This window comes from Lynx canadensis, chromosome A2, assembly GCF_007474595.2.
Source record: "Lynx canadensis isolate LIC74 chromosome A2, mLynCan4.pri.v2, whole genome shotgun sequence".
Taxonomy (NCBI): Eukaryota; Metazoa; Chordata; class Mammalia; order Carnivora; family Felidae; genus Lynx; species Lynx canadensis.
This window is the reverse complement of record NC_044304.2, coordinates 15555678-15581997: the sequence shown is the minus strand read 5'-3', so window position 1 is coordinate 15581997 and position 26320 is coordinate 15555678. Positions and strand designations below refer to the sequence as shown.

At 55.1% G+C, this 26320-nt stretch overlaps 1 protein-coding gene across 1 annotated transcript in view; it reads left to right on the top strand.

Moving 5' to 3' along the window:
- Positions 1–14445, top strand: part of FYCO1 (FYVE and coiled-coil domain autophagy adaptor 1) — a 74290-nt gene extending 59845 nt beyond the window's left edge. Inside the window, 7 exon segments of the mRNA XM_030305843.1 lie at positions 170–265; positions 3064–3094; positions 3096–3155; positions 3157–3207; positions 3209–3277; positions 8722–8831; positions 10766–14445. Of these exon segments, the coding sequence (XP_030161703.1) occupies positions 170–265; positions 3064–3094; positions 3096–3155; positions 3157–3207; positions 3209–3277; positions 8722–8831; positions 10766–10841 (493 nt within the window). The 3' untranslated portion in view covers positions 10842–14445.
- The last annotated feature ends 11875 nt before the right edge of the window (positions 14446–26320 follow it).

The following is a 26320-nucleotide window of genomic DNA, read 5'->3' as shown; positions in this document are numbered from 1 at the left end:
CGTGGCCCCAGCCCCTCGCCCCTACCTGGAGAGCCTGCCGCAGCCCCTGTCGTGGCCTCTGTGACTGAAGGATCCCAGGCATTCTGAGCTTGGCCACGTGACTCCAAGGCTGTGGGACCCCCAGGTGCCGATGGCTAAAATGGCTGTGTTCTCGTGTGTGACGTTTCAGGGACGCCGTGTCAAACTCGCTAACCCCTGAGGACGCCGAAGACATGCCGTTGGGGCAGGATGCTGAGGTCTGCTTGCTGAAGTCTGGAGAATTGATGTGAGTGACTGAGCCCCGAGCAGGGCTTCCCAGGGGGCCTGGGGGACAGGAGCACCACAGGGGGAGCCCCGGCCTCCAGTGCCAGAGCCGGGGGCACCCCACAGGCTGACTCGGCACCCATGATGGCTTTCAGTCTGTGCTTTTATTTATTTATGTTTTTTAACTTTTTGTAATGTTTGTTTTTGAGAGAGTGAGCAGGGGAGGGGCAGAGGGAGAGGGAGACACAGAATCCGAAGCAGGCTCCAGGCTCCAGGCTCCGAGCTGTCAGCGCAGAGCCCGACGTGGGGCTTGAACTCAGGAACTGTGAGATCACGACCTGAGCCAAAGTCGGAAGCTTAACCGACTGAGCCACCCAGGCGCTCCAGTCTGTGCTTTTTTCTTAAGGTACAATTTATGGACAGTAAACTTCCCCCTTTATGTGGACAGTGCTTAGACTTTGACAAGTAATACACTGTAGTCAATCATCCCGCCAGGCTCCATGCCGGGCGCGGCCAGTGGCTTCTGTGATCTCAGGGGCCTCCGATCCCACCCGGCTCCGTGACCCGGTTCTGCCCAAGAGGGAACGTAGGTCCAGAAAAGAACAGTGATTCAGCCCCGTGTGACCACAGTGAAGACGGAGAGCGGTTCCCTCCCCGTCGGAAGTTCCCCCGTGTCCCCTTAGCGTCATCCCGTTCTCACACCCATGGCCCTGTGTTCTCCTTTTTTGAAAATAACTTTTTTGTTTTCCTCACTGTAAAAGCAATACGTTTTCATTGTAGAAAAATAGGAAAATAGAGACAAGGAAACCACTTCGGGGGATAGCCTTCCGGTTTTTAAAATACATAGGTACCTCATTTTTCAACACAAACGGATATTCTACATCTCATTTATAGTCTTGTAAAAACCCCACACTGCGTGAGTATTTTCACGTATCCTATTCTTCTGTGTCGCGTCCGACGGCTGCATAAGTCACTGCATTGAGTCCCGTACTCATGCACTCACTCACACGTATTTATTCAGTACCTACTAGGTGCCAGGTTATGTTCTAGGTCCTTGGAGTACATCACTGAGCAAACAGAGCCCCCCCTGTTGAGCTTATATTCCAGCAGGGGTTGACAGACATTAAACAGAAATACATAAGTAAATTACATACTGTGTCACAGGGTGGCGCTGGCCGTGGAACAGAAACAAAGTAGGGTGTTTATTTTATTTTTGAGAGAGACAGTGCAAGTGGGGGAGGGGCAGAGAGAAAGGGAGACAGGATCCCAAGCAGGCTGCACACGGTCAGCACAGTGCCTGTCATGGGCTCGAACTCACGGAACCACGAGACCATGACCTGAGGCTCAACCAAGAGTCAGACGCTTAACCGACTAAGCCGCCCAGGTGCCCCACATTCTGGGTTTTTAATCCTTGATTCCTCTCTCATTAGCATAGCTTGGGGGGGGTGGTTGGTATTTCCATCCGTCTCCACACCTCTGAAGGCAGATAGAACTCTCAGCCCCGTGACTTACTTGCTGTGCAGTCTTGGGCGAGTTACCTACCTCTCTGAGCTTCAGTTTCCACCCGCCGCATCTCGAAGGGGACAGTAACATATTTTCGCCACGAAAGGCAGTTGGTGGAGTGGGCAGGTAATGGCTTCCTATCAGAACCTGTGTGGGCCTGGACCAGTTTCTTCATCTGTGTGATTCTTGGCTTCCTCATGTGCAAGGGGGAGCACCCTGCTTCCCATGTGGCCGTGGTGATAAGCAACATGAAGCCTGCGAGCAGAGGGCCCCGCACGTAGTGGCCGCCACCTTCTCGCTTCACCGTCGAGGGGATGCGACTCGCCCGAGGCCACGCCGCCCCTGAGGTGGCAGCTCAGCACTGGAGGCCCTGTCCTTGCTCTGTCCTTGCCCTGTCTGGTGCTCACATGCGGGCTCCCGACTTGCACGGTCCAGGAGGGGGCCCACCGAGTCGGAAAACAGGCAGCCTCAGGGAGCAGTCCCCCCTCAGCCAAGTTCATCCTCTGATGTATGCCTCACACCCGTCAGCGGGCAGGCCTGGTTGTCCTCGTTTGCAGATGAGGAAACCGAGGCTCAGGAGGAGGGAAGGGAAGCAAAGCAGGTACCGGAACCCGGGTCCCTCTGGCTCCACACTCTGGGCCCCGCACAGGACCCCCGGGAACAGAGGAGCTCACTGTCACTAAACTTTAACTTACGGAAGCGGCTGTTGTCCAGCTGGCGAGCGTTAGGACCGGGACACGGTCCCCGAGAAGCCTGCGTCCCCGGGCCATCACCCTGCCCCACCGCCCCTGCCGTATAAAGAATCTGGGACGGCTGCGTTTTAAGAAAATCAGGTGCCCCCTTGCAGTCTTACAGCAGGCCCCAGATTTCCAGAGGGCGGGAAGTTTCTAATGACCGTGCGTGCTTCCTGCTGGGCTAATGACATGAAGGGCGGCAGGGAGTTGGAGAGGGGACCTGTGCTGGGCAGCAGGGCAGCTCCGGGAAAGCTGCAGAAAGCCGAGGCCTCCGCACCCGCTTCCCGTTCGCGGCGCGTGGATCGCCTCAGGCCGTTCTCCTCTCCGACAGGCTTGCAGGGACATGCCAGCCCACGCAGCCGGGACTGTCACCTGCGTGCTTTACGCGCGTCCCCGGTGCCTCGACCCACATTGCGCATCCAGGTTTCTCGCACAGTTAAGCGTGTTGGTCAAGGGGTACCTAGGCCTTGTCCTCCCAAGAGTCCTCCAGGGCTTCCGGCCACCTCTGAGCCGCAGAAGAGCTGCCAGGGGACTCAGGCACTTTGCCCGTTTGATCAGGGCCCTCTCCGCCCTTGGGTTTTAGGATAAAGTTACCGCTGACGGTGGAAGAGATCCGCCAACTTCGGGAGAGGCAACAGGGAGCTGTTCGTGAGGTCCAGTACCTACAGCGTCATCCCCACTCACGCTGGCTGAGGCGGGCCTCACCATCAGCTGGGTCTTCTCCTCCGGACCCCAAGAGCATCTCCTTCAGCGTGGTCTTCCAGGAGGCCGAGGACACACCGCTGGACCAGTGTAAGGTAAGGCCGGCCCTCCGCCAGCGGGGTGCTTGGGCAGACCTTCCCTGGTGCGGGGCCGTGGCCGTCCAGCCTTCTGCTGGGCAGGCGTCCCTGGAGTGTTTGGGCCTCAGCCGTGAGAGGAAGTGGAGAGAAAGCAGGTGGGCGGGCCCTCCGGGCTGCGTCCCACGGGGAGAGGCAACGCTCCTGTTCTTGGCCGGCTTGGGAAAGGAAAGACTTGGAGGCTCCACGAGCACTGTCTCAGGCGTCTGAAGGTTGTCCTGGGTCAGGTACATCTCCGGTCTGACCTTGGGACAGGTCAGTGGGTGAAATTGCGAAGAATACAGACATGTGACCCGGTTTAAGGATCCTTTTTTAGCCCGGCTGTGCAGAGCAAGAGGAGGGCACCGTGGAGGAGGTTAGGGGGCATTGGGCCCCAGAGACCTTGCCAGAGACACCTGGCCATTGTGTCCCTTGGGTGGTGGGTGGGGCTTGAATCTCGGTGGCAGATGCAAGCTCATAAAGTCCTAAGACATTCTCAGCGTGGCACGCTGATGATGGCCTGGACCACGTGTCTCAGTGTTGTCTGCACGTTAGAAACACCCAGTCCTCAGGCCCCCGCCACACCACTCGGTCAGAATCCAGGCAGGGGGTAGCAGAGTGTGGCCACACAGCATCCCAAGGTGCGTCCGGTGAGCCTAGCTCCAGGGGCTTGGGAGCCAGAATAGAAAGGATGGGTGGGATCCAGGGCCCGGGACAGGAGGGTTGAACAGGACTCCGAGGGTGGCTGACTGACTCGGCAGAGGGGAGAGGAGCTGGTTCGGGCGGAAATTCCTGTCCCGTTTGACACCCTGTGGGTGGGAGGACCGGTGAGGACGGCCAGGCTGGCCATAGAGCTCAGAGCGGCCCTTAGTGGCTATACCGTGCGGGAAACTTCCAGGTGCCAGCAATGGCGAGAAGAAGGGCGGGGGAGAGCAGTTTGAAATCGCACTGAAAGGAGCCTCCTGTGACGTCTGTGTGACAAATCCCTGAGTCCCCCCCACCCCCCGCCTGTGGGGCGCTGGCTGTGGGGGGCCCTCGGCGAGAGGCGGGGTGCGGGCCCCGAGCTGAAGGAGAGCAGGGCTCGCCCTGTGCGCCCCGTGCATGTCTGGCTCACTGTCCCTGTCCCCTGCCCTGTTGGTACCGGCTCGTGGCAGAGACGACTCTGTCATTCCCGCCCTCTCCAAATTCACTCCTACGACTTAATTCCAGCCTCCTTGAGTGGCCTTGTTCTGTGGAGCCTCATCATTCACGCCCCTGCCCCCCCTTTCCCTTCGGGGGGCCCCTGGCCGTGCCGTGTTCCGAGCTCGGAGCCCTTACTCCCTGGGGTTCCGAGGCTGCCCCCAGGCGGTCCTGGGGCTTGCAGTTCGGGAGCGGGCACGGACTCCGCCCTGCAGCTGGCGTGCAGGGCTCACGTTGGCAGATGAGGTCACTAAGAGGAAGAGTGGCTTGCCAGGGCCAGCGCCACGCTCAGCAGGAACTTGCCTCCGGTAGCCGGGCCGTTTGTCCCCACAGCCCCAAGACCTTACCAGGGACCAGCACCACGTCGTACCACATCAGACACCGGTGGCTGTTTGTGGCAGGGGACAGGGGAAGGGACTCAATCGGGGGTCCAGGCCTTTGCTGTTCCACCTGTCCACGCGTGGCCGAGCTGTGGCCTCTCCCCTTGTTCAGTCGCTCACCCGCCAAACCCTCACGGCCCTGGGAGATCTGTGTGGTTCTTGCGGGCTTGGGGAACCCGGAGGAAGCTTCCTCATCTCTGGTGTCCACGTGACCTCCAGGGTCAAGACTACCCGTGTGTTTCTCAGAGTGGACGCCAGGGGGCAGAAGGAGCCCGTACACGGGGCGAGCGAGAAGGGCTTTCGGGCGCTGTCTGCCTCAGGAGCCCAGCATCCCCAGCCTGCCGTGGGGCTGCTGTTATTTCTGCCCGAGGTCCCCTGAACAGACATCAGCCTGGGAACCTGTTTCCAGGTGCACGTCCTCAGCAGCGTCTAAGGGACTCCCCTTAGGATCCCCTGACTCTCCTGACCAACCTGGGCCTTACAGGAAACCCCGGGGTCCAGAGCAAATTGCAGCACCCAGAAGCGTGATTATGGAGGTGCAGACATGAGGGACTCGGGGTCTGCTCACAGCCACTTCCTGAGTTTCTGCTGAACCCCGGGCTATGTCGCGCCTATCAGAGCTAGAGAGAGAGAAGGGACAACGTGAGATCTGCCCTTCAGGAGAGAGACCCTAGTGAACAGACAACCATGATTCCAGGTAGAGTGTCATGGTGGGGACGGGCGGGCACCTGGGGCGCAGTGATCAGGGGAGGAGGCCTTGGGCCACACCAAGGAGACGTGCCCTGGTGGAGGGAGCCACACAGCACAAGGCCAGGCCCATCTCTTGACAGCCCGCCAGCAGACGCTGCCCCGTCCCCGGGCCCCCTCCTCTCCAGAGTGTTTCCACGGGGACAAGGTCGTTCCTCAGCACTGAGATCAAAGCCTGTGAATTTGGGAAGACGCTTGACCAGAGAAACAGTAATCAAGGACTTGAGGCTGCCTGTGTGCCGACCGCTGTCTTAAAGCCTGGGGACAGAACAGGAAACGGGACCCAGGCCCTGCCCTCTCTCTGGGCGGGGACCCATGTTTGGCCAGAGAAACTCAACAGCCTGTCTGGGGCCACAGAGACTCAGGGGAGGGACCAGCACCGGCAGCAAGGACGCTTGACATTGTATTTTTTAGACAGCTTTATTGAGACACAGTTCATATACCAAATAATCGACCCATTAAATACAGCGTATTACAGCTTAGTAACCATTGCCACTCTAATCATCCCCAAAAGAAACATCATGGCCAGTCACTCCCAAACCTCCGCCCCCCAGCAACCACCACCGTGGCCTCTTGTGGCCTCTTGTGACTCACTTCTTCCATGTAGCATAGAACCCTCACTTTGCACGGGAGCCCCAGGCCACAGAAACCCGTCCAAATATAACTGAAACCAACTCGTGCTGTCTCGCAGACACGTGGTGTAAATCAGGGCACGGCCACCCAGGCACTGGCGCTGGTGGGAGGCACCCCCAGAGCTCACACAGCGGAGACCTGCCTCGGGTTTATTCCAGAGACCACTCCCCGCCCCCCCATCATCTTCCCTATCACTGCAGCTGCATGAGCCTTGGCCAGAGAAATCTCATAGATTTTGCCCCTGGTTGGAAATAGGAATCAAGACGCGTGAAAAGTCTACAGAATAGAAACTTCTAATGCCCAACAAGCTCTCGGTGGTTGCTTTGCAATAAGGCCGTAAATGCTGAGGTGAGGTGTGGGGCACCCAGTGGCCCCTGTGTCAGCAGCAAGCCTTCCTGTCCAACGGCTCCTTTCTGCCTGTGCTTGTTGGAATGTCCAGGCTCAGAATTGGTAGGTTACGGGCCCGGGAAGCAGACCCAACCTCTCAACTGCTCAGAATTCTCAGTGCCCGATGGGAATAAGAATGCGAGAGACGTTAATGGAACTTGAGGAGACCATGTGCAGAAGTGGCCCGCCCCGAGCCTACACACAGTAGGTCCTCATTCATCTTGATCCACCCAGGCCTGTCTTGGGCTCTACCTACTGCCTCTCCACCAGCAGCTCCAGCCAGAGCAAAGGTACTGTGGCATCCGGAAAGTGCCGTGCACCATTCTCTCCCATGCTTTTGGATCTCCCACTTGATTTTTTTTATTCCTCTTCGGCCACGGGTTATTTAAAGTGTGATAATTAGTTATAAATATTTTGGTATTTTCTTTTTTTTTTTTTTTTAATTGTTTAATGTTTATTTCTGAGAGAAAGAGAGACAGAGGAGAGAGCATGAGCAGGGAAGGGGCAGAGAAGGTGGAGACACAGAATCTGAAACAGGCTCCAGGCTCCGAGCTGTCAGCACAAAGCCCGATGCGGGGCTTGAACGCACGAGCCGTGAGATCATGACCTGAGCTGAAGTCGGGGGTTTAACCGACTGAGCCCACCCAGACACCCCAATATTTTGGTATTTTCTAGAGATCTATTCACTTTTTTTTTTATTATTCTTTTTTACGTTTTAGTTTTGGGAGACAGAGAGATAGAGCATGAGCAGGGGAGGGGCAGAGAAAGGGAGACACAGAATCTGAAGCAGGGTCCAGACTCCGAGCTGTCAGCACGGAGCCCGACGCGGGCTCAAACTCCTGAACTGCGAAATCATGACCTGAGCTGAAGTCGGCCGCTTAACCAACGGAGCCAAACATGGTGCCCCAGAGATCTACTCACTTCTAATTTAAGTCCATTGCAGGCAGAAAACCAACTTTGTATAACTTGAACCCTTTTAAATATGAGTGTTGCTTTTTTTTTTTTTTTAAATGGCCTAGAAGATGGCCTACTGTGTATTATCCCAAGCGCACTCGAAAAGACGGTTTGTTCTGCCATGGTCAGGTGGATGTCCCATAAGCGGCGGTTGGATTGAGTTAGCTGATGCTGTTCTTTGAGTCTTCATTTCCTACTGAGCTCCTGTCTTTTATTCCATCCATGATTGAAATATACAACCATAACTGTGAATTCACCTATTTCGCCTTGCACTTCTACCACTTTTTGCTTCGTGGATTTTGAAGCTCGGTCGTTAGGGCATCGGTGTCAGGACTGGCCCGTCCTCTTGATGCACTAACATCTTTATCATTAGGAAATTATCCTTGGCCACATCCCTTGATATAAATGTGTTTCGTCTGATGTCGAGGCAGTCAATTCACCCTTCTTTTGACCCATGCTACCACAATACATCTTTTTACATCCCTTGATTTTCAACCTATTTGTATCTTACCTTTAAATCGTCTTTTCTTATAGGCATGATGGGGTTGGGTCAACCTGCCTAATCTTTGCCTTTTAATTGGGATGTTTAGACTATTTACATTTAGTGGCTTATTGATCAGGTATGGTTTTGATCTGTCATCGTCCTCTCGGTTTTCCATTTGTCCCATCTGGCTGTTGCTCCCTTCTCTCCAAGTGGAGACCTGGGGCAATTGTGGGGCTCACTGACCCCAGGTCAGCCCTCGGTCCAATCGGAGCCAGCCAGACTTATGGACTTCACCTCAAATAAGCCCCAGCTTCCTGAATCCACAAAATGAGTGGTCCTCCACATGTGGAACATTCTGGCACTGGCCATGGTCAGAGAGGCTGGGGCCACTCCTTTGGGGCGCTGACTAGTTCACGATGCCGCGTGAAACTCATGCTCACAGCCCCTTCCCTAACACAGGTTACCAACAAATGCAGGGCATGTGGAAGACCCCTCCCCGCCCCTGGGGCTGACCACAGCCCCAGCCTTGCTCCACTGCGACCTCAGACAGGGCGCCTAGCCTCCCTGGGCCTAGTTCCCTCCCCAAAATAAAGGCTCTGCCCGGAAGACCTTTAGGCCCTCTCGACTTCCCTGACACTTTTTCTGATCCGCTCTTCCTCCAGGTCCTCATCCCCACGACCCGATGCAGCTCCCACAAGGAGAACATCCAAGGCCAGCTCAAGGTCCGCACACCAGGCATCTACATGCTCATCTTTGACAACACCTTTTCCAGGTAGGGATCCTCGCTCGTTAACATCCAGAACAACTCACCTGCCTCCTGGCCCCAAGAACAGAGGTGGACATTTAAAAGAGACTATTTAATTATCGGTAACTTATTATTAATGGTTTTGTTTTGTTTTGCTTTTTACCTTAGACCCCTATACGGTGGTGGTTTAGGGTCTGTTATAGATTTTATAAAACACGGGCTAGTACTTACAGAGTCTTAGCTCATGTCAGGTGGTTCTCGGCCTCCACCCTTATTGATTCACTCACTCCCGACAACACCCCCATGTCGGAGCGACACCGTTCTCCTCACGGTGCTGCTAGGGGACTGAGGACCAGATGCGTAACAGAGTGGACACTCCAGGTCACACAGCTGGCGTGTGGTGGAGCAGGTGGGAAACCCAGAGGGCCTGCCTCCAGGCTCTGGACTCAACCGTACGCTCTCCTGCTTCTCGACGAGTGTCCAAGCTCCCCTGCCCAGCCCAGAGAAGGGGCTGAGTAGAAACAGTGGATTGGTTGGATGGATGGATGGATGGACGACGGACAAGCAAGAGGGAAATGAAGGGCAGGACTAGAGCTTTGAGGAGGAGCCCTGGGCCTTCTCAGCATGGCAACGGGAGCAGCGTGTGCCTTCTCTGGGAAGCACTACATCAAAGCACCAGATATGGGTCAGCAGTGGAAGGGCTGGAGAGGCCAGGACGTTGGGAATGTAGGGACACGAGCTGGAGGGGCAGCTGAGGAAGGAAGTGGAGGGAGAAGAGCACATTGGTGGGTGGTGTGCCGTGCGCCAGGGCCCCACATCCTGAGACAGGAGACGGGGGTGGTTAAGGTTGCTGGCACCCATCCCTTTTGTTGTCTTCTGGCTTCGGCATAAGCCCTTGTCGGGGCCACCTTTTTTAGGAGACCTGCCTGACCGGCACCTAGCCACATCCTCTGTGAGTGGGGCCCTGAGCTAGTGGCCACATCCCCCCCACGGGGCACCCTTCCCAGCTACTTGGCTTTTAGCAGAATGGACTCGATTAGCATATTCTAGAAGAGAGCCGTACCACCCCTCACCACCTTCAGGCCCTGGACTCCAGGGCATGTGGCCAAGGGCGTCCACACACGAGAGGCTAAGAGCATGAACTTCCCCCCCTTGCCCCCCTCCTTCCCCTCTCCTGCCCCTCCCCTGCCCCATGAACACACACGCACCTTGAATTAGCAGGACTCAGGGGCACAGGCCCGGCATTTCCAGAGAACGGCCCTACGGAGCTCCAAGTGACTCATGAGCACCAGCACCCTGCAGGGCAGCGGGGATGGGGCAGCGGTCAGGCGAGTGGGTGCGGGTCCGCCAGGCGCGGGCCCTGCCCTTCCCTCTGTGGGCATTGGCCCCGTCTCCTGTGCGGTGGCCGTGAGCACAGATGCACCTCATGAGGATCCCTGCGGGTTGTGGGCGCGGCGGAGGAGAGGCGCACTGAGGCGGAACGCAGTCCTGTGCCCCAGGCAGGCTCCTAGTTACGCTAGAGGTGGCCGTGCTGCTGTGACGAACCCTGGCCTTATGGCCTTGCAGAGAGTTCTGAACCGTGGACGGCAGAACACGCTCAGGTGGCCGGGGGGCTGAAACCCATGCTCCCCCAGGAGACCTCTTCTCAGTGTCTGCTCTCTCCACCCACCCCTCCCCGTGCAGCCCCCAACCACCCCCAACGGCTGCAGAGCAGCAAACCTGCGGCTTTTCTGCACCCCACGCCCCAGGGCAGTCGGTGCTGACGTCCCAGGACCCCCCCGGACCCTTTGCCCGGGGAGAACTCTGCCGGACAAACGGGGTGAGGGGCCCAGGCCTCCCCGCGGGGCCCCTCCCACACAGCCAGGTCACCGCAGCCCCCCGCGGAGGCCCCAGCGGCAGCCCGCTGCCCTCGGGCTTCTGCGTCTGAGTGACACCCTCCTTTTCCACTTCTGTTTCCTCAGGTTTGTCTCCAAGAAAGTGTTTTATCACTTGACGGTTGACAGGCCTGTGATCTACGATGGAAAGTGTTTCCCGTAGCCTCAAGCACCTGGATTCTAGTAGTTTCACTTTATCCACAGGAAACACTACTCTTGCTCACCTGTCACATAAAGCACTAAAAAAAAAAAAAAAAAAAAAGGCAGCGGCTCCAAAGCTGATGGGCCACCCCTCAGAGCTGCTCTGTCTGGAGCACCTTGTACTCAGAACTTCGCACCATCACTCTCAGCCTCCATGGCTTTTAAGGGCTCAAGCACCGTTCCCGAGATTAGGGACCCGACTATCCTCACACGCAAAGGGACACTCACTCTGCCAAAGGTTTAAACCCTCAGGAGACCATCGGCCTCTCCCGGAGCCACAGCTGGCTCCAGGCCGCCCCCGTGGAGAGTTGCACAGGCCAGAGGCCATGATCCCAACTTGTGCCGGGAGAGAAAGACCCCACTCTGCCCAGCAGGGGCCAGGCGTCCTGGGCGACCATGAGCCGGGATGTCCTGGCCAGACCCTGTCGAGTCCTCAGGCCGTGAGGCCCTTGGTCCTTCCAGGAAAAGGAGGCCACGGGGCCATCCTGAGAGTCAGGGCGCCTGGGGGGCCCCTCCGGCGACTCCCTCCAGCCTCTTCCCGTCATGCCTCTGTCCCTTCCTGCCCCAGTAAATTTGGGGCTGCTTCAAACTCAATAGTTTTGGAGGGGCCTCGAGCTCGACTTTCTTCCTGGCTCTTCTGTCTGCAAGTGCTGTCCTCGCGCAAAGCCCTTCACTCGGGCAGGCCCCTCAGCCACCCCCCTGAGGACGCGCACTGCGGCGCTGTCTCTGCACGGGCGGCTGAAGCCCCGAAGCCGGCTAACCTGACAGCCTGACCGACAGGCAGCATCGCGCCTTGGCCCTTAGGACCCACTGTTCGGGCTGATGGGCTCTTTGTATAAATAAGAGCTTCTGCCCCACCTTCAGACGTGTTTAGTGACGATCATAATCAGGGTAAGACCACTTTCAAATCTCGGGGCCTTCTAACAAAAGTCTTTGGTAACCCAAGCGTAACAGGCATCACTCACGAATCTGCTTTGACTTCACTCCTCGGCCCCACTTGCCACCCCGCCTGCTCCCCAGCACCCCGTTCGCCCACTTCCCGTGGCTCAGGCTACACTTGACCCCCAGGAGCCATCTCCCCTTGGGGCCGAGGGAATCCTGTGTCCCTTTTCCTGGAAGGACATAGCCTTCCCGCTGTCCGCGGCCCTCCTTTCTCCCGCCGTACAGAGCTCACCTTCGATGGCCTCTTTGTGCCTGGTTCACAGAGGCCAGAAGCCCGAAGTCGGGGCTCAGACACTTCCACAGGTGAGCGGGGGCATCTGGAGCGGCCCCCTTCGGACAGGTCAGGGACCCCAGGCCACGTCCAGCACAGACCCCTCAGCTCCCAGCCAGCAGAGGGACTCGTGGGGCAGGGGTGGGGGAAGTAACCTCCATGATAGACTTGGAGCTGTCGCTTAACTGGGGACGTGGCTGCTTGCAGTAGGTTGGGCAGGGCAAGGGGGTTGGTGAACAGAACTTCCGGAGACATCAACCCAGAGAAAAGCCGAGCCTCTCGTGCTCTTTCCTTGGAGCGGCCGCCCACGGCAGAAAGCCACCGGGGTCTCTAGCATCTCCCAGTGGCCCAGGCCTTGACCGTGCTCAGCGCCAAGGCAAGATGCGGCCGGGCTCCCAGAGACTCTCCCGAGCCCCACGCTTGCCCTCCCCGGTGTGCCACACGGCCTGAGGATGGTTCCAGAGTGGCTGCTCGTAATAACAAAACCCACAGAAGAGAAGCCAGAGCGGTCTGGAGTCTTGTTCTGAGTGCTTTCCCAGGATGCCCATGCTGACTGGCCAGCTGATGGTGCCCCCACCATCCTGTGCAGCTAATAGCTCCTGTGTTTCCTGAGAAAGGCCTTGGAACATTCCACCCAAGCCCCCTCGTGAAACCTCTGTCAGTCAGGCCCCGGCAGGGGCCCACCAACACGCTTAGCGCGCCGGCTCTTGCGAAGCCAGCCAGAGCCGCTGCTCCAGGAGCACAGGGGCCCCTGGTGGCGTGCAGTGCCCCCGCTCCGGAACGCTGACCCTGACCGCAGTTGTTCAGAGGGTCGCCCGATCCCCCGGCAGTCACGTCCTGGCTCCACATCCTATTTATTGTTTGTGCCGGACAGACTCTTCTCCCTCGCTACTTTGCAGCGTGAGCTCGAGTTTGCCGTGCGTTACGCAACTAGAGAGAACACGTTGGCCTGTTTCAGTGTGGCTTGTACGAATAGCTTTATTCTCATTTTAAACAGGTTCTCGACTTTTCTGAGGTTCGGGGGTGGGGGGAGTTTTCCAAAACCGCAGATGACAACGCAGAACGACCATTGAAGGTGGTAGCCCCAGCCGGGAGACTGAATGACACTAGAAATCATCAGGAGGAGACCTCCTTGGGACCCCAGATCACTATGCAAAACAAAACGAAACGCAACAAGAACCCAGAAGCCCCCGGATGGCCGGCTCTCTGAATAACAGTCACTCACCCTGTAGTACTCCTGCCGGCTGCCTGGTCCACCTCTGGCGCAGAAGCCACTTCCCCACCAACCTTCCCCGAGGCCACAGCCTCTAAGGCACGCCCGGCCATAGCAAGGAAGGGTGTCGGGATAAAGCGTGGCCTCTGCGGAGCCCTTGTGGCTGGATCCCGCTAGACTCCCGGTCACCTGGATCACGAGCAGGCAAAGAAATTCCCAAGAAGGAATCTGGAACTGAAACACCCCACCAGGCTTGAAAAGTAGAAAGGGAGGAAGCCACACGCTGCACCTGAAGAAGAAGGGGAATGGTTTTCCTGAAAGCTTCCAGTTCTCCCCTCGCCTAGGGTGGGGAAGCCATCCTAGACTCGACGGAAAGGAAGTCCCCATTTGGGATTGAGATCTCCGCGCCTGCGTTTTACGCGAAACTAGCCAGATGTCCGCTGAGTTTTAAAAAGTGTTTTTAGGAGTTTCATTTTTTAAGGCCCGCCTCGGTACCCACACGTGAGAATCCCACCCTTGGCTCGGAGGTGTTGAGAATTAAGGCAGAGAGAAGCCATCCGTGATTCCAAGAACCAGGAGTCGCCCGGCAGAAACGAGCCAGCCAGCCACGTTCGCAAAAACACTTAACCCCGAAAGGCGCTTTTGAGTGGCGCCTCGGGTAAGTTTTTTCGTTGTGTTGTGATTCTTCCGAGGAAGCGGGAATCATGCCTCTTCCCTTGTAATGGCTCTTGAAAAAATAGTGAAGTCTATCTTTAAATTTCGGGAGACATCGCTGATACACAGGCTTCCTTAGAACCTTAGGATGAGTGTTATCCAGAGATGCCCCTGCCTCTGGGGGCTGCACAGCGACGCCCGGGCCTTGGCTGGGCAGCTTCCAAATCAGCATTGCACTTTAATTGACTAACCCCTCCATTCTCGAGGCCTTACGGGATAGGTGGGTCTGGGGACCCATTGCGTTCTTACCTGCCAAGAACTACCCAGAAGCACATCAATTGCCAACGCCCCACCTGCACGGCAGGGGGGGTGGAGGTGAGAAACTTTTGTACCCCAAACATACTTCTTTATAGCATCTGCGGCACTGTTTGGAACTGTTTTCTTTTTAACCTCAGGATTTAAATAAAGCAAACAACTATGACACAGGGAGTAGCGTCGTCTTCCTTTGCACCGGGACCCGAGGCGAGTGATGAAGTTACCCAGACCGACCGGGGTGTGGAGTCACCCTGCTGGGACATAGAGCATCGGCTTGTACCCCGGCTTTTTAGAAGGGCTCGAGCCACCAGATGCTCCGAGAGGTTTGCCGTGTGGCCTGGCATCTGGGTACTCCCACCCCCGCCTACCGTGAGGTCGGCGTTCAGGCCTGCTGGAGTCAAGGCACCCTTCCAACCCGGCTGCTCTCCGCCAGATGAGCAGAGAACACAATGGTGACCTACCAGGACGGTGTGGGGGAGGGGGGGATGGCCATGGATGCCCTAAAACCATGCTCAGTTGGCCTGTGGTACAAAGCTGGGCAAAACCACAGGGCCAAGGCAGCTGACGGAGGAAGGAGTCACGTTCCCACCGTAACTTAACGCCTACTCCTGCTGAATCAGCAGAGATCTGACACAGACCCAGAAGGGGCGGGACCCCATCACCCCCTGGACTGGTCAGATGGAGCACACTCACCCCACCCCCCGCATCTGAGGATCACAGCCCCCCTTCCCTCCCTCTCCCTCCTCCAACCCTCCTCTGGCGCCCAGATTCTCATGTGGCCTCTTCTCTGATCAGTTACACAGGAATAAGTTCTATTTTCTGTAACCGTAACCATGTTCTCCCTTGAGGGCAGGCACCGTGTTTCCTTCGTCTCCTTCCTTTCTCTCAGCCCCACAGCGTCGAGCATCATGCCAGACACAGAAGCGCTCAGCAGTTACCGAGTCAATGAGGCCACCAGCCGGTCCCCATGCTTGGTCAGCTCTGAGGCCATCGCCAATCCCATTGGCCAACTTGGCCAGGGACAGGAGCCCCCGTAGCCCCCATGGCACAGAAGGGCAAAGGGCAAGCCTCCAGGAGGGGGTGTGGGGAGAATGGAGGTGAGCTGGTCTCCCGATCCTGCCCTCCCCACCCCCTCTTGTGTTAGCGATGCCCTCAAGTCAAGCCTCTTACTGTCCCGCGAGCAGGTTGAAGGAATGGAAGATTGGTTTATCCAAATGCCCAAACAATGCAGCGGGAGTTCTTGGGTACCAATCCCTCCAGAGACTTGGTGACCAAATGGCCTGGGGGCTGAGAACCAGCTGAGACATACGTAGCTGTGTCCCTGCCCCTTGAGGCTGGGATCCGGGAGCCTCATATCAAAATCCCCATTGCGCCTAAACCACGGAGCAGCCCAAGATGACCGGAGTCTGCCCCAGATTCTCCAAGGCCCACATTCCATTCCAGGATCTCGGCCTAGCTCAGGTCCCACAGGCTCCGTGGCACCTGCTGCTGCCTTGTCCCTTCTGGCCATGTTGCCCTGTGGCGCCCAGGTTCCCCGGGGGACTCAAAGGAACTCTCGGCAGGTCTGCCCTTTCGGTTTGAAGATGCGTGGGAAAATCTGGCGAGAGGAGTTTGCCACCCACACAGATCGGCGAAACCTGTCACCCCAGATGAGAAAATGGACTTTTTTTTTGTTTGTTTGAGAGAGAGCAGTTGAGCCGAAGCCATCAGAAGCCAGGCGGAGAGCACAGCTATCATGAAAGCCGTTCAAAGTGGGTTAGGGTTGACAGAAAGGTCAGCCTTCTGTGTTCCCCACAAGGTGGTTTCTGGAGGAGGGTGAACCCGAGCGCAAGTGTGATCGCCGGCCCTCTGGGGTTTGATACCTGTACCCCCGTCCCTCCCCAGCCCCGCCTGCCCTCCCCCCCCCCCCCCCCCCCCCCCCCCGGCGCTCTGCGGGAGGACGGGGCCCTGGTGTGGTTTCCTCACACCTTCGGGCATGTATGGACTGCGGTTGTCTCAGACGCGGCAGCCCCATCTGAAGCCTGGAATGAACTGTCTTCTTTGCTAAAAAAGAAAAAAAAAAAAAAAAAGAACAAAGGCATCAGCAAACCCTGCGCACGTGAGCGTCCTTACCAAAAGGAAGGCCTCGGACCCAGACCAGGTGGGGCTTGCGGCCTGTGGCTCCCTAGAATCACCAAAGGGAAGGCAATTTCAAGTCAGGAGGGCCTCCCTCGCTTTCTGCCGCGGAGGAAGCCTCCGGCTGAGCCACGAGGAGAGAAGGAAGTTTCCCGCAAGGGCCTGGATACCCGTCGGCCAGGTCGGTGGAACAGGTACTGTCTTCTTCCCAGGAGGAAGGAAGGGGTGAGGGGAGGGAAGACGGGGGGAGGTGGTGAGGAAAGAGAGGTACATGGGAGGGGCCTCCCAGAGGCCTTGGGGAGGGCTGGGCTGGAGTCTGGGTTAGCAGAACTCACCTTTCTCATCGGAGGAAATGGCAGCGTCCGTGTGGCCAAGGCCAACCACCACATCCAGCAGAGGCAACATTTAAATAGAAGGAAGACCTGGACGGTTTGCCAAAAAGACACGGAAGGCAGTGGCTGGAGACACGGGAAAGGTAGTCGGGTTTGTTCCTGTGTCTCTGGGCTTGGCTTCAGGGCTTCCTACGCTCTCACAGAAAGGCCCTGAGGAGGGACGGCAGCCAGAGTCCTCCCCCCGCCGCCAGGCCTTTGCACAAGGGACGGGGTCCGTGTGTGGGACCAGAGGTCTTGGCAGGGACCGCCCTTCTCCACCAGCAAGGACCCCCATGGAACCGTTGGGTGTTCTCAGAACGAGGACCACACGCTCACGGCCATGCCAACTCTGGTTCATCAGGCTGAGCCACCCAGAAGCCTGCTAGTGGATCAACGCAGGGTGACCCGCTGGGCCACCCCGAGGTCCTTGAGGTCACTGCCGTGTCACCACTGCGGTCAGAGCTTGAGGAAAGGGGTGAAACGAACTCATGGATCTGTCCTCGAATTTCACTTCGCCAGTGACCCCTGAACCTTGGAACGGGGACTTCTCCAACCTCAGCCCGTTGGCCCAAGCGCCGGGACACAGGGGCAGCGACTTCCTTCTGGAGAGGAAGCTACTTCCAAACAAACCACCGGGGAGGGAAACTGTTCTACGGGCAAAAGTTTTCACAGCCGCCATTTCTTCCACGGCCTCGTGTTTGCCTTCAAGGACATGTTGCTCACTGACAGATCGTTCTTCAGTGGGGAAACATCCCCTGCCCCAAATCCAAAGTGGCTCCATCCATGTCCAAAATTTCAGAGTTCCAGGAAGAAACGGGAGTTCAGTGCCGACGGATACGTGACGGGGGAGGTCGGGTCAAACGTGGGCTCCTCACCCGGTCCATACACAGAACTCAGAAGGTCCGGGAACTTGGATAGGGGGAAAATGGCCTCTTTCCCCTGACGCTGCACTAAAATGTAGATTCTTCCCCCCACCGTGAATGTAAACAACGTGTCACACTAGCACATGTCAGCAAGGGCTGTGATTTCGTCGCCAATGGAAATGACAGATGTTTTCATATTTAACAGACTCTCAAAATCTCATCTCCGCTCTACAACAAAGGTTGTCATCACACCCACTGGTCGATTTTACTTAATGCATTAATAATGAGAAAAAAAAAAGGCACAGATGTTACTGGTTTGTAATTTGTTCTGATTTTAGAGGATTGTATTTCAACAGAGGTTTTTTTTGGGAATCCTATGTATTTTATTTTATTCATTTTAAAACATTCTAAGAAGAGGGTAGAAGGCTTTATAGGATTGCCAGAGGAGAGCATGAGACAAAAAAAAAAAAAAAAAAAAGGTTAAGGAACTTTGGCTTCCGGCAGGTCTTTATGCAGAAGATCAGATCACTCCCTGCTTCGCAGGTTCACTAATACAGTAGTAGCAATATAATCAATCTAACAGGCTCTTGCCATAAGTCGGCCCAAGACCCAGGGGAGCTGTTAAGTCTGAACCATTTATGGGCTTGTTTCTACTACTGCACCATGACGAGGTGGCTGTGGGATGGTTTTCTCTAAACTGTTTTCATTTTACCGGAATGTAGACATTCCAGTGATTTAAAAACAAAAACAAAACAAAACAGACCAAACTCCTTCATTAGCCAGGATTTGCTATGGCAGCCCTTGACCTTCAAACCGTGTATCGTCCTCCACGGGAAGGGCCGTATCGGTTATTTATGGTCACGATAACATTGCAAAAACAAGCAACCTCAAAACCAGCGGCTTAAACCCTAGCATGTATTTAGACCCCCAGACCCGCAGGTGGATGTGGGCGTTCTTGTGAATTGACGCATGCTGGTCACTGAGGCGCCCGCCCTGGCCGGCCACATGTCACCTGAGCGCTCTCGCGTCTGCCGGTAGGCTGGCTGGTCAGCTGGTGCGGCTGGGCTCACCCCCATGCCTGCGGTCAGCTGCTTGGTCAAAGGCGGGGCTGGGCTGTCTACGATGGCCTTGGCCAGGTGACAGCCCTGCTCCTCGGCATCCCCCACCCCCAGCAGGACAGCCAGGCTCGTTCAGCGGGAGTGCTGGGGAGGTTTCCAGGACAGCGAAGGCAAGCACAGCCTCGTGTGCTCTCCCAGAACTTGGCACGACATCACTCTGGCCGTATGCTGTTGGCCCAGAGCCAGTGTCAAGGTCAGCCCGGGTTTGAGGTGTGGGAAGAGAGACCGTTCTGGACGGGAGCACTGCCAGGTGGCTCTGTAAGGGCACGGGGCCAACAGGGGTGGAGACCACCCGAGTCACCATCTCCCGTTCTCGCACTTTCCCTTTCGCCCTAGTCTCTCCTCCTTCGGGAAAACGCTTGCCATCTTCTCCAGACACGCCCGTCCAGGTACATGAGGGCACACACGAGACTCTCCAAGGGCTCATTGTCTGTGACAGCAAAGCAAGGAAGACTGCGTCAGAGGGGGTGGCTGGAAGGAGCGCACACCCACACCGCAGAAGACACGTGTTTCTGGATGAGGGGCGCTAGACGCTCCACAGCGGCTTCCCCTGGAAATGGGGCTGGGGGGGGGTGGGGGCGGGAGGGTCTGTCCGGGCTTTGGAGGTGGTGCTGGGGGAGGCACAATTTTGCTTTTCTCGTTATACCCTTCTATACCACAGACTTATTTTTGTTACACACCAGTCTAACTTTAAAATTTTTAAACAAATTTCTTTTTTTTTTTTTTTGAGTTTATTATTCTGAGAGAGAGAGAGCAGGGGAGGGGCAGAGAGAAAAGGAGAGAGGGAATCCCAAGCAGTCTCCACGCTGTCCACGCAGAGCCCAGCTCGGGGCTCGTGCTTGCAAACCTGAGGTCATGACCTGGGCCGACATCGAGAGTCGGACACTTAACCGACTGGGCCACCAGGCGCCCCTGAAAACTAATTCCAAAAGGACAAATTCACATCAGCTCATGACGACACTCAATTTCCCAGTAAACAACCAAATGCCCAGTTCCTACAAGCTCGAGTCATAATGAAGTTAACGTCTCTACGTTCACCCAAAGGGTCACCTACTCAACAGTAAGCATGACCACATGAAGCCAGGAAGGGAGAGCCTGGGAGGAAGCCGAAGCCTGGGCAGGATTCCTGCTCCCCTGTCTGGGGACCAGCCCGTCTAGGGCCACCCCACCCTCCTGACTCAGGGCCTGTGCGGGAACAGAGCCATGCCTGGATTCCACGTGTGAATGGACCACCGGAACTAAATGTGCTTGAACTCCGGGGCACCTGGATGGCTCCGTCGGTTAAGCATCTGACTTGGCTCAGGTCATGATCTCACAGTTCACGAGTTTGAGACCTCCACCAGGCTCTGTGCTGACAGCTCGGAGCCTGGAGCCTGCTTCGGATTCTGTGTCTCCCTCTCTCTCTGCTCCTCTGCTGATCGCTCTCTCTCTCTCTCTCTCTCTCTCTCTCTCAAGAATAAATAAATGTTAACAAAAATTTAAATGTACTTGAACTCCAATAGAGGAGAAAATGCAACAGAGCATCTCAGAGGTCAGATTCTAGTATCAGAAAACATGCCTGGATTCCTGGTGCCACTACCTACTGGCTATGGCTTGAGGCAAGTGACTGAGTCACTCGGTGCCTCAGTTTCTCCACCTTTGAATGGGAGACCTGACAGCAGCTGCTTCAGAAGGATGCTGTGGAGACCACATAAGATCGGAAAAGGGCCTTGCTGGGGCACCTGGCTGGCTCAGTCAGTGGAGTGTGCACCTCTTGATCTTGGGGTTGTGGGTTCGAGCCCCACAATGGTGTAGAGATCACTTGCAAAACAAAGGTCCTTGCGTAGCGGGTTCCCATAAGAATCACTCAAAATGTGACAGCAGTTCTTGAGAAAGTTGCCTACATGTACCTCTTCCTCTCCTAGGCTCTTTTGTCCCTGGGCGCTGGTCAGCTAGGCAGTTGGGGGATTGAGTGACTGGGGTTGTCGAAAGACAACTTACAGAGTAGTTTGTGGTGGTTTTAACACATGACCCCAAAGTTATATGGCACTCTTCCATAAGAGGTGGGGGCTGTGGCTGCTCCCAGGACTCTGGGGCCAGCCTGGCATCGTTCTGACCAGCGGGGAACGATGACCAGCCAGAGCCAGGTCATAAAAAAGACAGGCAGCTTCCCCCTGGTGCCTTGGACCCTTGCCCAGGGAAAACCAAGGGCCGTGGAAACCGAGTACCATGACCCCCATGCTGAAGAGGCCATCTGTGGGCGCCCCGCTTACAGCCCACATACAGATGGAAAGATGGAGAGCTCTTGGTCAAGCTTTCAGGGTGACCGCAACCCCAGCCAATGTCTGACTGCAACCACGTGACGGATGCCACGCCCCAGATGCCCAGTCGTTTCTAAATTGGTGGGCCACAAAATGGGGAACGCAATTAAGTGATTGCTGCTTTAGATCACTACGTTTTGTGGCAGCCGTAACAAGACCACAGCTGAATGGAGCACATTCAACTCCATTTGTAAATCACTTCTCTTCACAGACTTGTGAGTGAGCCAAAGAGAATTTTATGCCAAAGAAATATTAGGAAATCATGGGGCACCTGGGTGGCCCAGTCAGTTAAGCGTCCAACTCTTGGCTTCGGCTCAGGTCATGATCTCACGGTTGGTAAGTTCGAGCCCCACATGAGGAGCCTGCTTGGGATTCTCTCTCTCTCCTCTCTGCCCCCTTCCCTCACTCATGTTGTCTCTGTGTCTCTCAAAATAAGTAAATAAACTTACAAAATTTTTAAATATTACAAAATCAGTTACCCCAAAACTCAATGGCTTAAGAAAATGGTAACGATTTTATCACATGCCAGGATTCTGTGGATCAGGAGAGTGAGCAGGGCTCAGCTGGGTGATTCCTCCGTTCTATGTGGTCTTGATGGAGGCCGCTCAGTGGTATTCAGGGGGCAGATGGGCAGGTCTGTTTGGGAGGAAGTAGTCAGGAAAGCCGGGGTCAGGGGAGGGAGGACAAGCCACCACCAGGTGCTCTGTGTTCCAGGTGTCTGCCCGGGCTTGGGTACAGTGCTCTTGCACCTGTGTGCACACGCACGTGCACACACACACACACACACACACACACCTCCGGCAGAGTTTGAGGGTCCACGGCTGTATGTGTTTGGGGTGGAGCCTGAAGAGAGGGAGCAGGTGGGAACCTTTTTCGATTCTGTGAGGCTGATGACATGGTCTGTTGCTGGTTCGCCCCCCGGACCATGTTTTGAGGGAGGTGTCAGCTGGGCCTCGGCGGTCACACGGCATCAGTTAGAGATTGTGTGCGATGGTATCTGTCCATCTGTCCTTGTGCTCCCTGGAACTCGGCCTGGTATTTGGCCAAGTGTTGGTCAACGCTCCAAAGCAATGGCTGGTTTGACCATAGCAGGCAAGGCGGGATGGCAACACGGGGCAGAAGCCAAGGCTTGAGAGCCTGGCATGCCCTGTCGTGAACTGCGTGACCTTGGGCAAGTTACTAACACATCTGAGGCTCAGCCCCAGGCCTGGAGAGAGTGAGCAGGGGACAATGGCTGAAAGGTCCTGGGCTGGGGGGAGACCGTGTCTGTCCTGCACACCGAGACCCTGACCTGTCGTCGGTGCACAAGATCTCTGACGACTCAATTAAGATCAGACACAGCCTGAGCCCCCAGCCTTCTGAGATGGGTTCTGTGACAGGTGCTCACCGCCCGTTGCTCTCAGACACCCCGTGCTCTGCACCCATCAGGTCTTAGATGGGCTCTCAGGATGGGTAGCCCCGGTGAAAGATTGTTAACGGGCTGACTTCTCTAGAAGCAGACACTGAGCTGGAGTTCAAGGTGCAAGATGTTGATCAGGGATCAACACCCACGGAAGGAGGTGGGAAGAGGCGGGATTGAGCAGAAGGAGGCTCAACGGTGATGCGAGGCTGACGATCCTCCGCCAGCGGGCCAGGCAGGCAGGGAGCTCTGGAGCAGCTGCGCCTATCAGAGCGCCCGGCAGCCTGACGCCCTCTATCCCCCGCCTCTCAGGCACTGGCTGCAGTGGCCTGGGGTGACACGGCTCTGGCCAGAGCTGCTCTCTGCAGCACAGGTGAGCACAGGCGGACCCTGGAGGAGCTGCCAGCTGGCGATTATGTGCGGACCACATTCGCTGCAAGCCCTTGAGGGGAAATTCAGTTGATGGGGAACCTCCACCCAACCAGAGGGACTTCTTACTTCGCCCCTGGTACCACAATCGAGTGTAACAAGGAAGCACGTTAAGGGTGGAAGAGAGCTCATCGAGAGTCTAATGTTGGAGAGATACATTTGCATATCTTTTGTAGGTTTTAATTATATAAAAGCAAAGAAAGACATGGAATGGGACATTGGCTCTTGGGGCACCTGTACCCATAAAATAGACCTGATTAGAGAAACAGTCCCGGTCCGGGAGGATGCAGGCTCAGACCTCACTCAGCTGCAACGGGAGGGGCCGACGGGATGGGGGAGAAAGGATCGTATGGCAGAAGCACCATTGCCTCTTGGTTGTGATGGCAACCGCACTCTACAGCCACGGTGCTTACTGATCATGCACAGTAAACAGCTTGAATAAAGAGAGATTTCTCTTGAGCATCTAACATGCATAAGGTTGGGGCACCTGGATGGCTCAGCCACTTGAGCATCTGACTCTTGATTTCAGCTCATGTCATGATCTCTCATGGTTCATGGGATCAAGCCCTGCATCAGACTCCGTGCTGGGCTTGGAGTCTGCTTGGGATTCTCTCCCTCTCCCTCTGCCCCTCTGTTGCTCATGACCTAAATAAATAAATAAATAAATAAATAAATAAATAAGGTGAGTGTGGCTTATTTATTTAAATAAATAAATAAGGTGGTCAAGGCTGAAGCCCCTTGACCAGAGTGTAGGAGAAGGAGGAGATGCTCCAATGGAGAGAGGTCAAGTCCAGTGCGGGACAGAAATCCTCAGGCACCGAACCAGGGGAGGTGGGGGATACTTTTGCCCTTCCTTTGCCCTGGACCCCATGGGAAGCTCCAACTTATGAGGCCAAATCAGAATTAGAGAACCAAGCACAGCATTCAAAGATTATAAACACAAAAGGGCCGTGTGGACACGTGTGACAGCTTTTCATTTCTTGGAGCCAAAAGTCGATGATGTCCAAAGGTTTCATGCTTCGTGACAGCCTTTGCTGGGTATTTAAGCCCATCGTGGAGCCACTACCCATCACCACCACACTGCAGTGGTGATGGCCTCCAGAGAAGGGGGACCAGATCCAGGGAAGGAGCCCACTGGAGCTGGTTGCTTCCTTGAGCAGGACTATTTGTAACAACTGCTATGGGCAAATGGAAGACATTATAACTGCACACCTGTCTTGCAAAATCCAACAGGCAGCAACCCAGGCCACTCACCAGACCGTGGGAAAGCACTGTGTCCAGTCCTGCTCAGCCCTCCCACCCTTGACCACTGGCTCCTCTCAGGCTGCCTGTAGACAACAGGACTGCATTACTACCCTAAGGACATAACATCCTTGCTCTTGGGCAACCTAACGAGGTCGCCATATGCAACTTGTCCTGGGAACTATCTACACACCAGTCTTTAAGCCATACAAGGACACCTCATGTTTGTCAGCCAAGGGATATCACCTGATAGAGCCTTCCATACTGTCTTCCGTGTTGGAGGCCACATGGCGCTTGGCTTTTCCACATTGCTAGAGTGTAAGCATCTTGAGGGAAAGCATATTGTAACCCTGTTGGGTGAGTAGAGAGGGTCTGGCTCCTAGTATAGACACAAATGTTTGCTGAGTGAATTAGCATTCTGCAGGCCTGAAAGACAGCCCAAGACACCAAATCTCCAGTCATCCAAGTCAACTACATCAAAACAACAACCCCACTTGGATGTACATGTTGTGATGTATGGACTTAAAATTAGTTTTCTAAAAAAAATTTTTGGTAAAAAAGACAATCTCTCTTTTGGCAATGAAAACACATCACATTTCGTTCAGTTTCTTGGTTGTTCTCCTTTATAAAGTTCTAGTCAAACGAAATCATATATGATAACCCTCTTTTATCTTTATTTCAAAAGGTACTCACACTGCATATTCTCTCGAAATGTTGAATGGCTTAAATCTGCTACCAACACCTAGATTAGTTTGAATGTAAAATGGTCCTATTTATGCAATCATTTAAAAATGAAAACAGTTTGCCACAAAACATACTTTCAGTCTTTGCCATATGATTCAATCGCAGCCTGTCTTTAATCCTCCTTTGGAGCTGTTAGGTCTGGGATGATGCAACAGTGACAGTCATGTCCTAAAGGAAACCCTTGGACTAAGCACGACCACCATGCGTCCGAGTGCGACCCAGGGTTTGGCATTCTCATGGTGTCCCACATCCCCCTCCTTAAAAATCAGAGAGGGGAAAAGTATAGTCCCCGGCATTTTTTCCAACTCATGGGCATTGGCCAATTGTACATTATGTCTCAACTCTCACTAAATCTCCATTACAGTGTCTCTTAGGTAAATCTGAGCCAGCGTAGACCCAGCAAGCACATCATGGCTCACCCCTTTCTCCCTCCATCTCTCCCCACTTCCTCAGCTCCACCAGGGCCCCCGTGACACATATCAGAAGCACAGTATCAGAAGGGCACTGAATGGCAAAGCCAAACTAGGTCGTGTTCTTTCCACCTAACTGTGCAATGTTATTTAGGTTTGGCCCATACTTGTTGCTTATTCTCCTGGGTTCCTTCAAAGCCGCCTGGGTCTCCTGGAAATGGTAGCCGAGCGATGGCTCTGTCCATACAGTGGCCTTGGGGACATCACCCTCCCCTCTACTGTAAGTGGTGTTTCTTGGACTGGGGCCCACATCGTTGGGCTGGTCCCAGACCAATGCTTGTTTACCTCCAGCCTCCTGCACACAGGGTAGGTTAGCAAGGTCTTTGTGTCACTGCCCATGTTCTGCTCCCTTCATTTCTCGCTGATGCACACTTGAAACGTGGACAGGGAGGGCGAAGATGAGGTGGCAGAGTCCAGGCTTCGGTGCCACCTTTGGAAGCCATGGTCTTGGGACTGAAACCACAGTAATTCATAGCACACCTAGAAAATCAGATGCTTCCTCTAGAGCAAGTAGCAAAGCCAGGGTGATTCGTGGGCTGCTCGAATGGCCCCCCCTTGGAAATCCCACTGGGCTAACTGGGACAAGCCTGGGAAATAAGTTTGACCAGAGGAGAGAGGAAGACCAGGCAGCCAAGATGGCTTTAAAGTATTTTGGAGATTTTATTTCCTTATCCCACCCTTATTCCTCACCCTCTAACATGGCTTTTGGATCTTCAGTTGGACACATTTAAAATACAGAGACAGTAAAGAAAGTGACAAGTATGGGTATTTTTGTAATGATCATTAAAAAACACTTTTCTAATATACAAATTTTTTTTAATTTTTACTTATTTTTGACAGAGAGAGCACAAACAGGAAAGAGAGGGAGACACAGAATCCAAAGCAGGCTCCAAGCTCCAAGCTGTCAGCACAGAGCCCTATGAAGGGCTCGAACCCACAAACTGTGCGATCGTGACCTGAGCCGAAGTCGGATGCTCAACCGACTGAGCCACCCA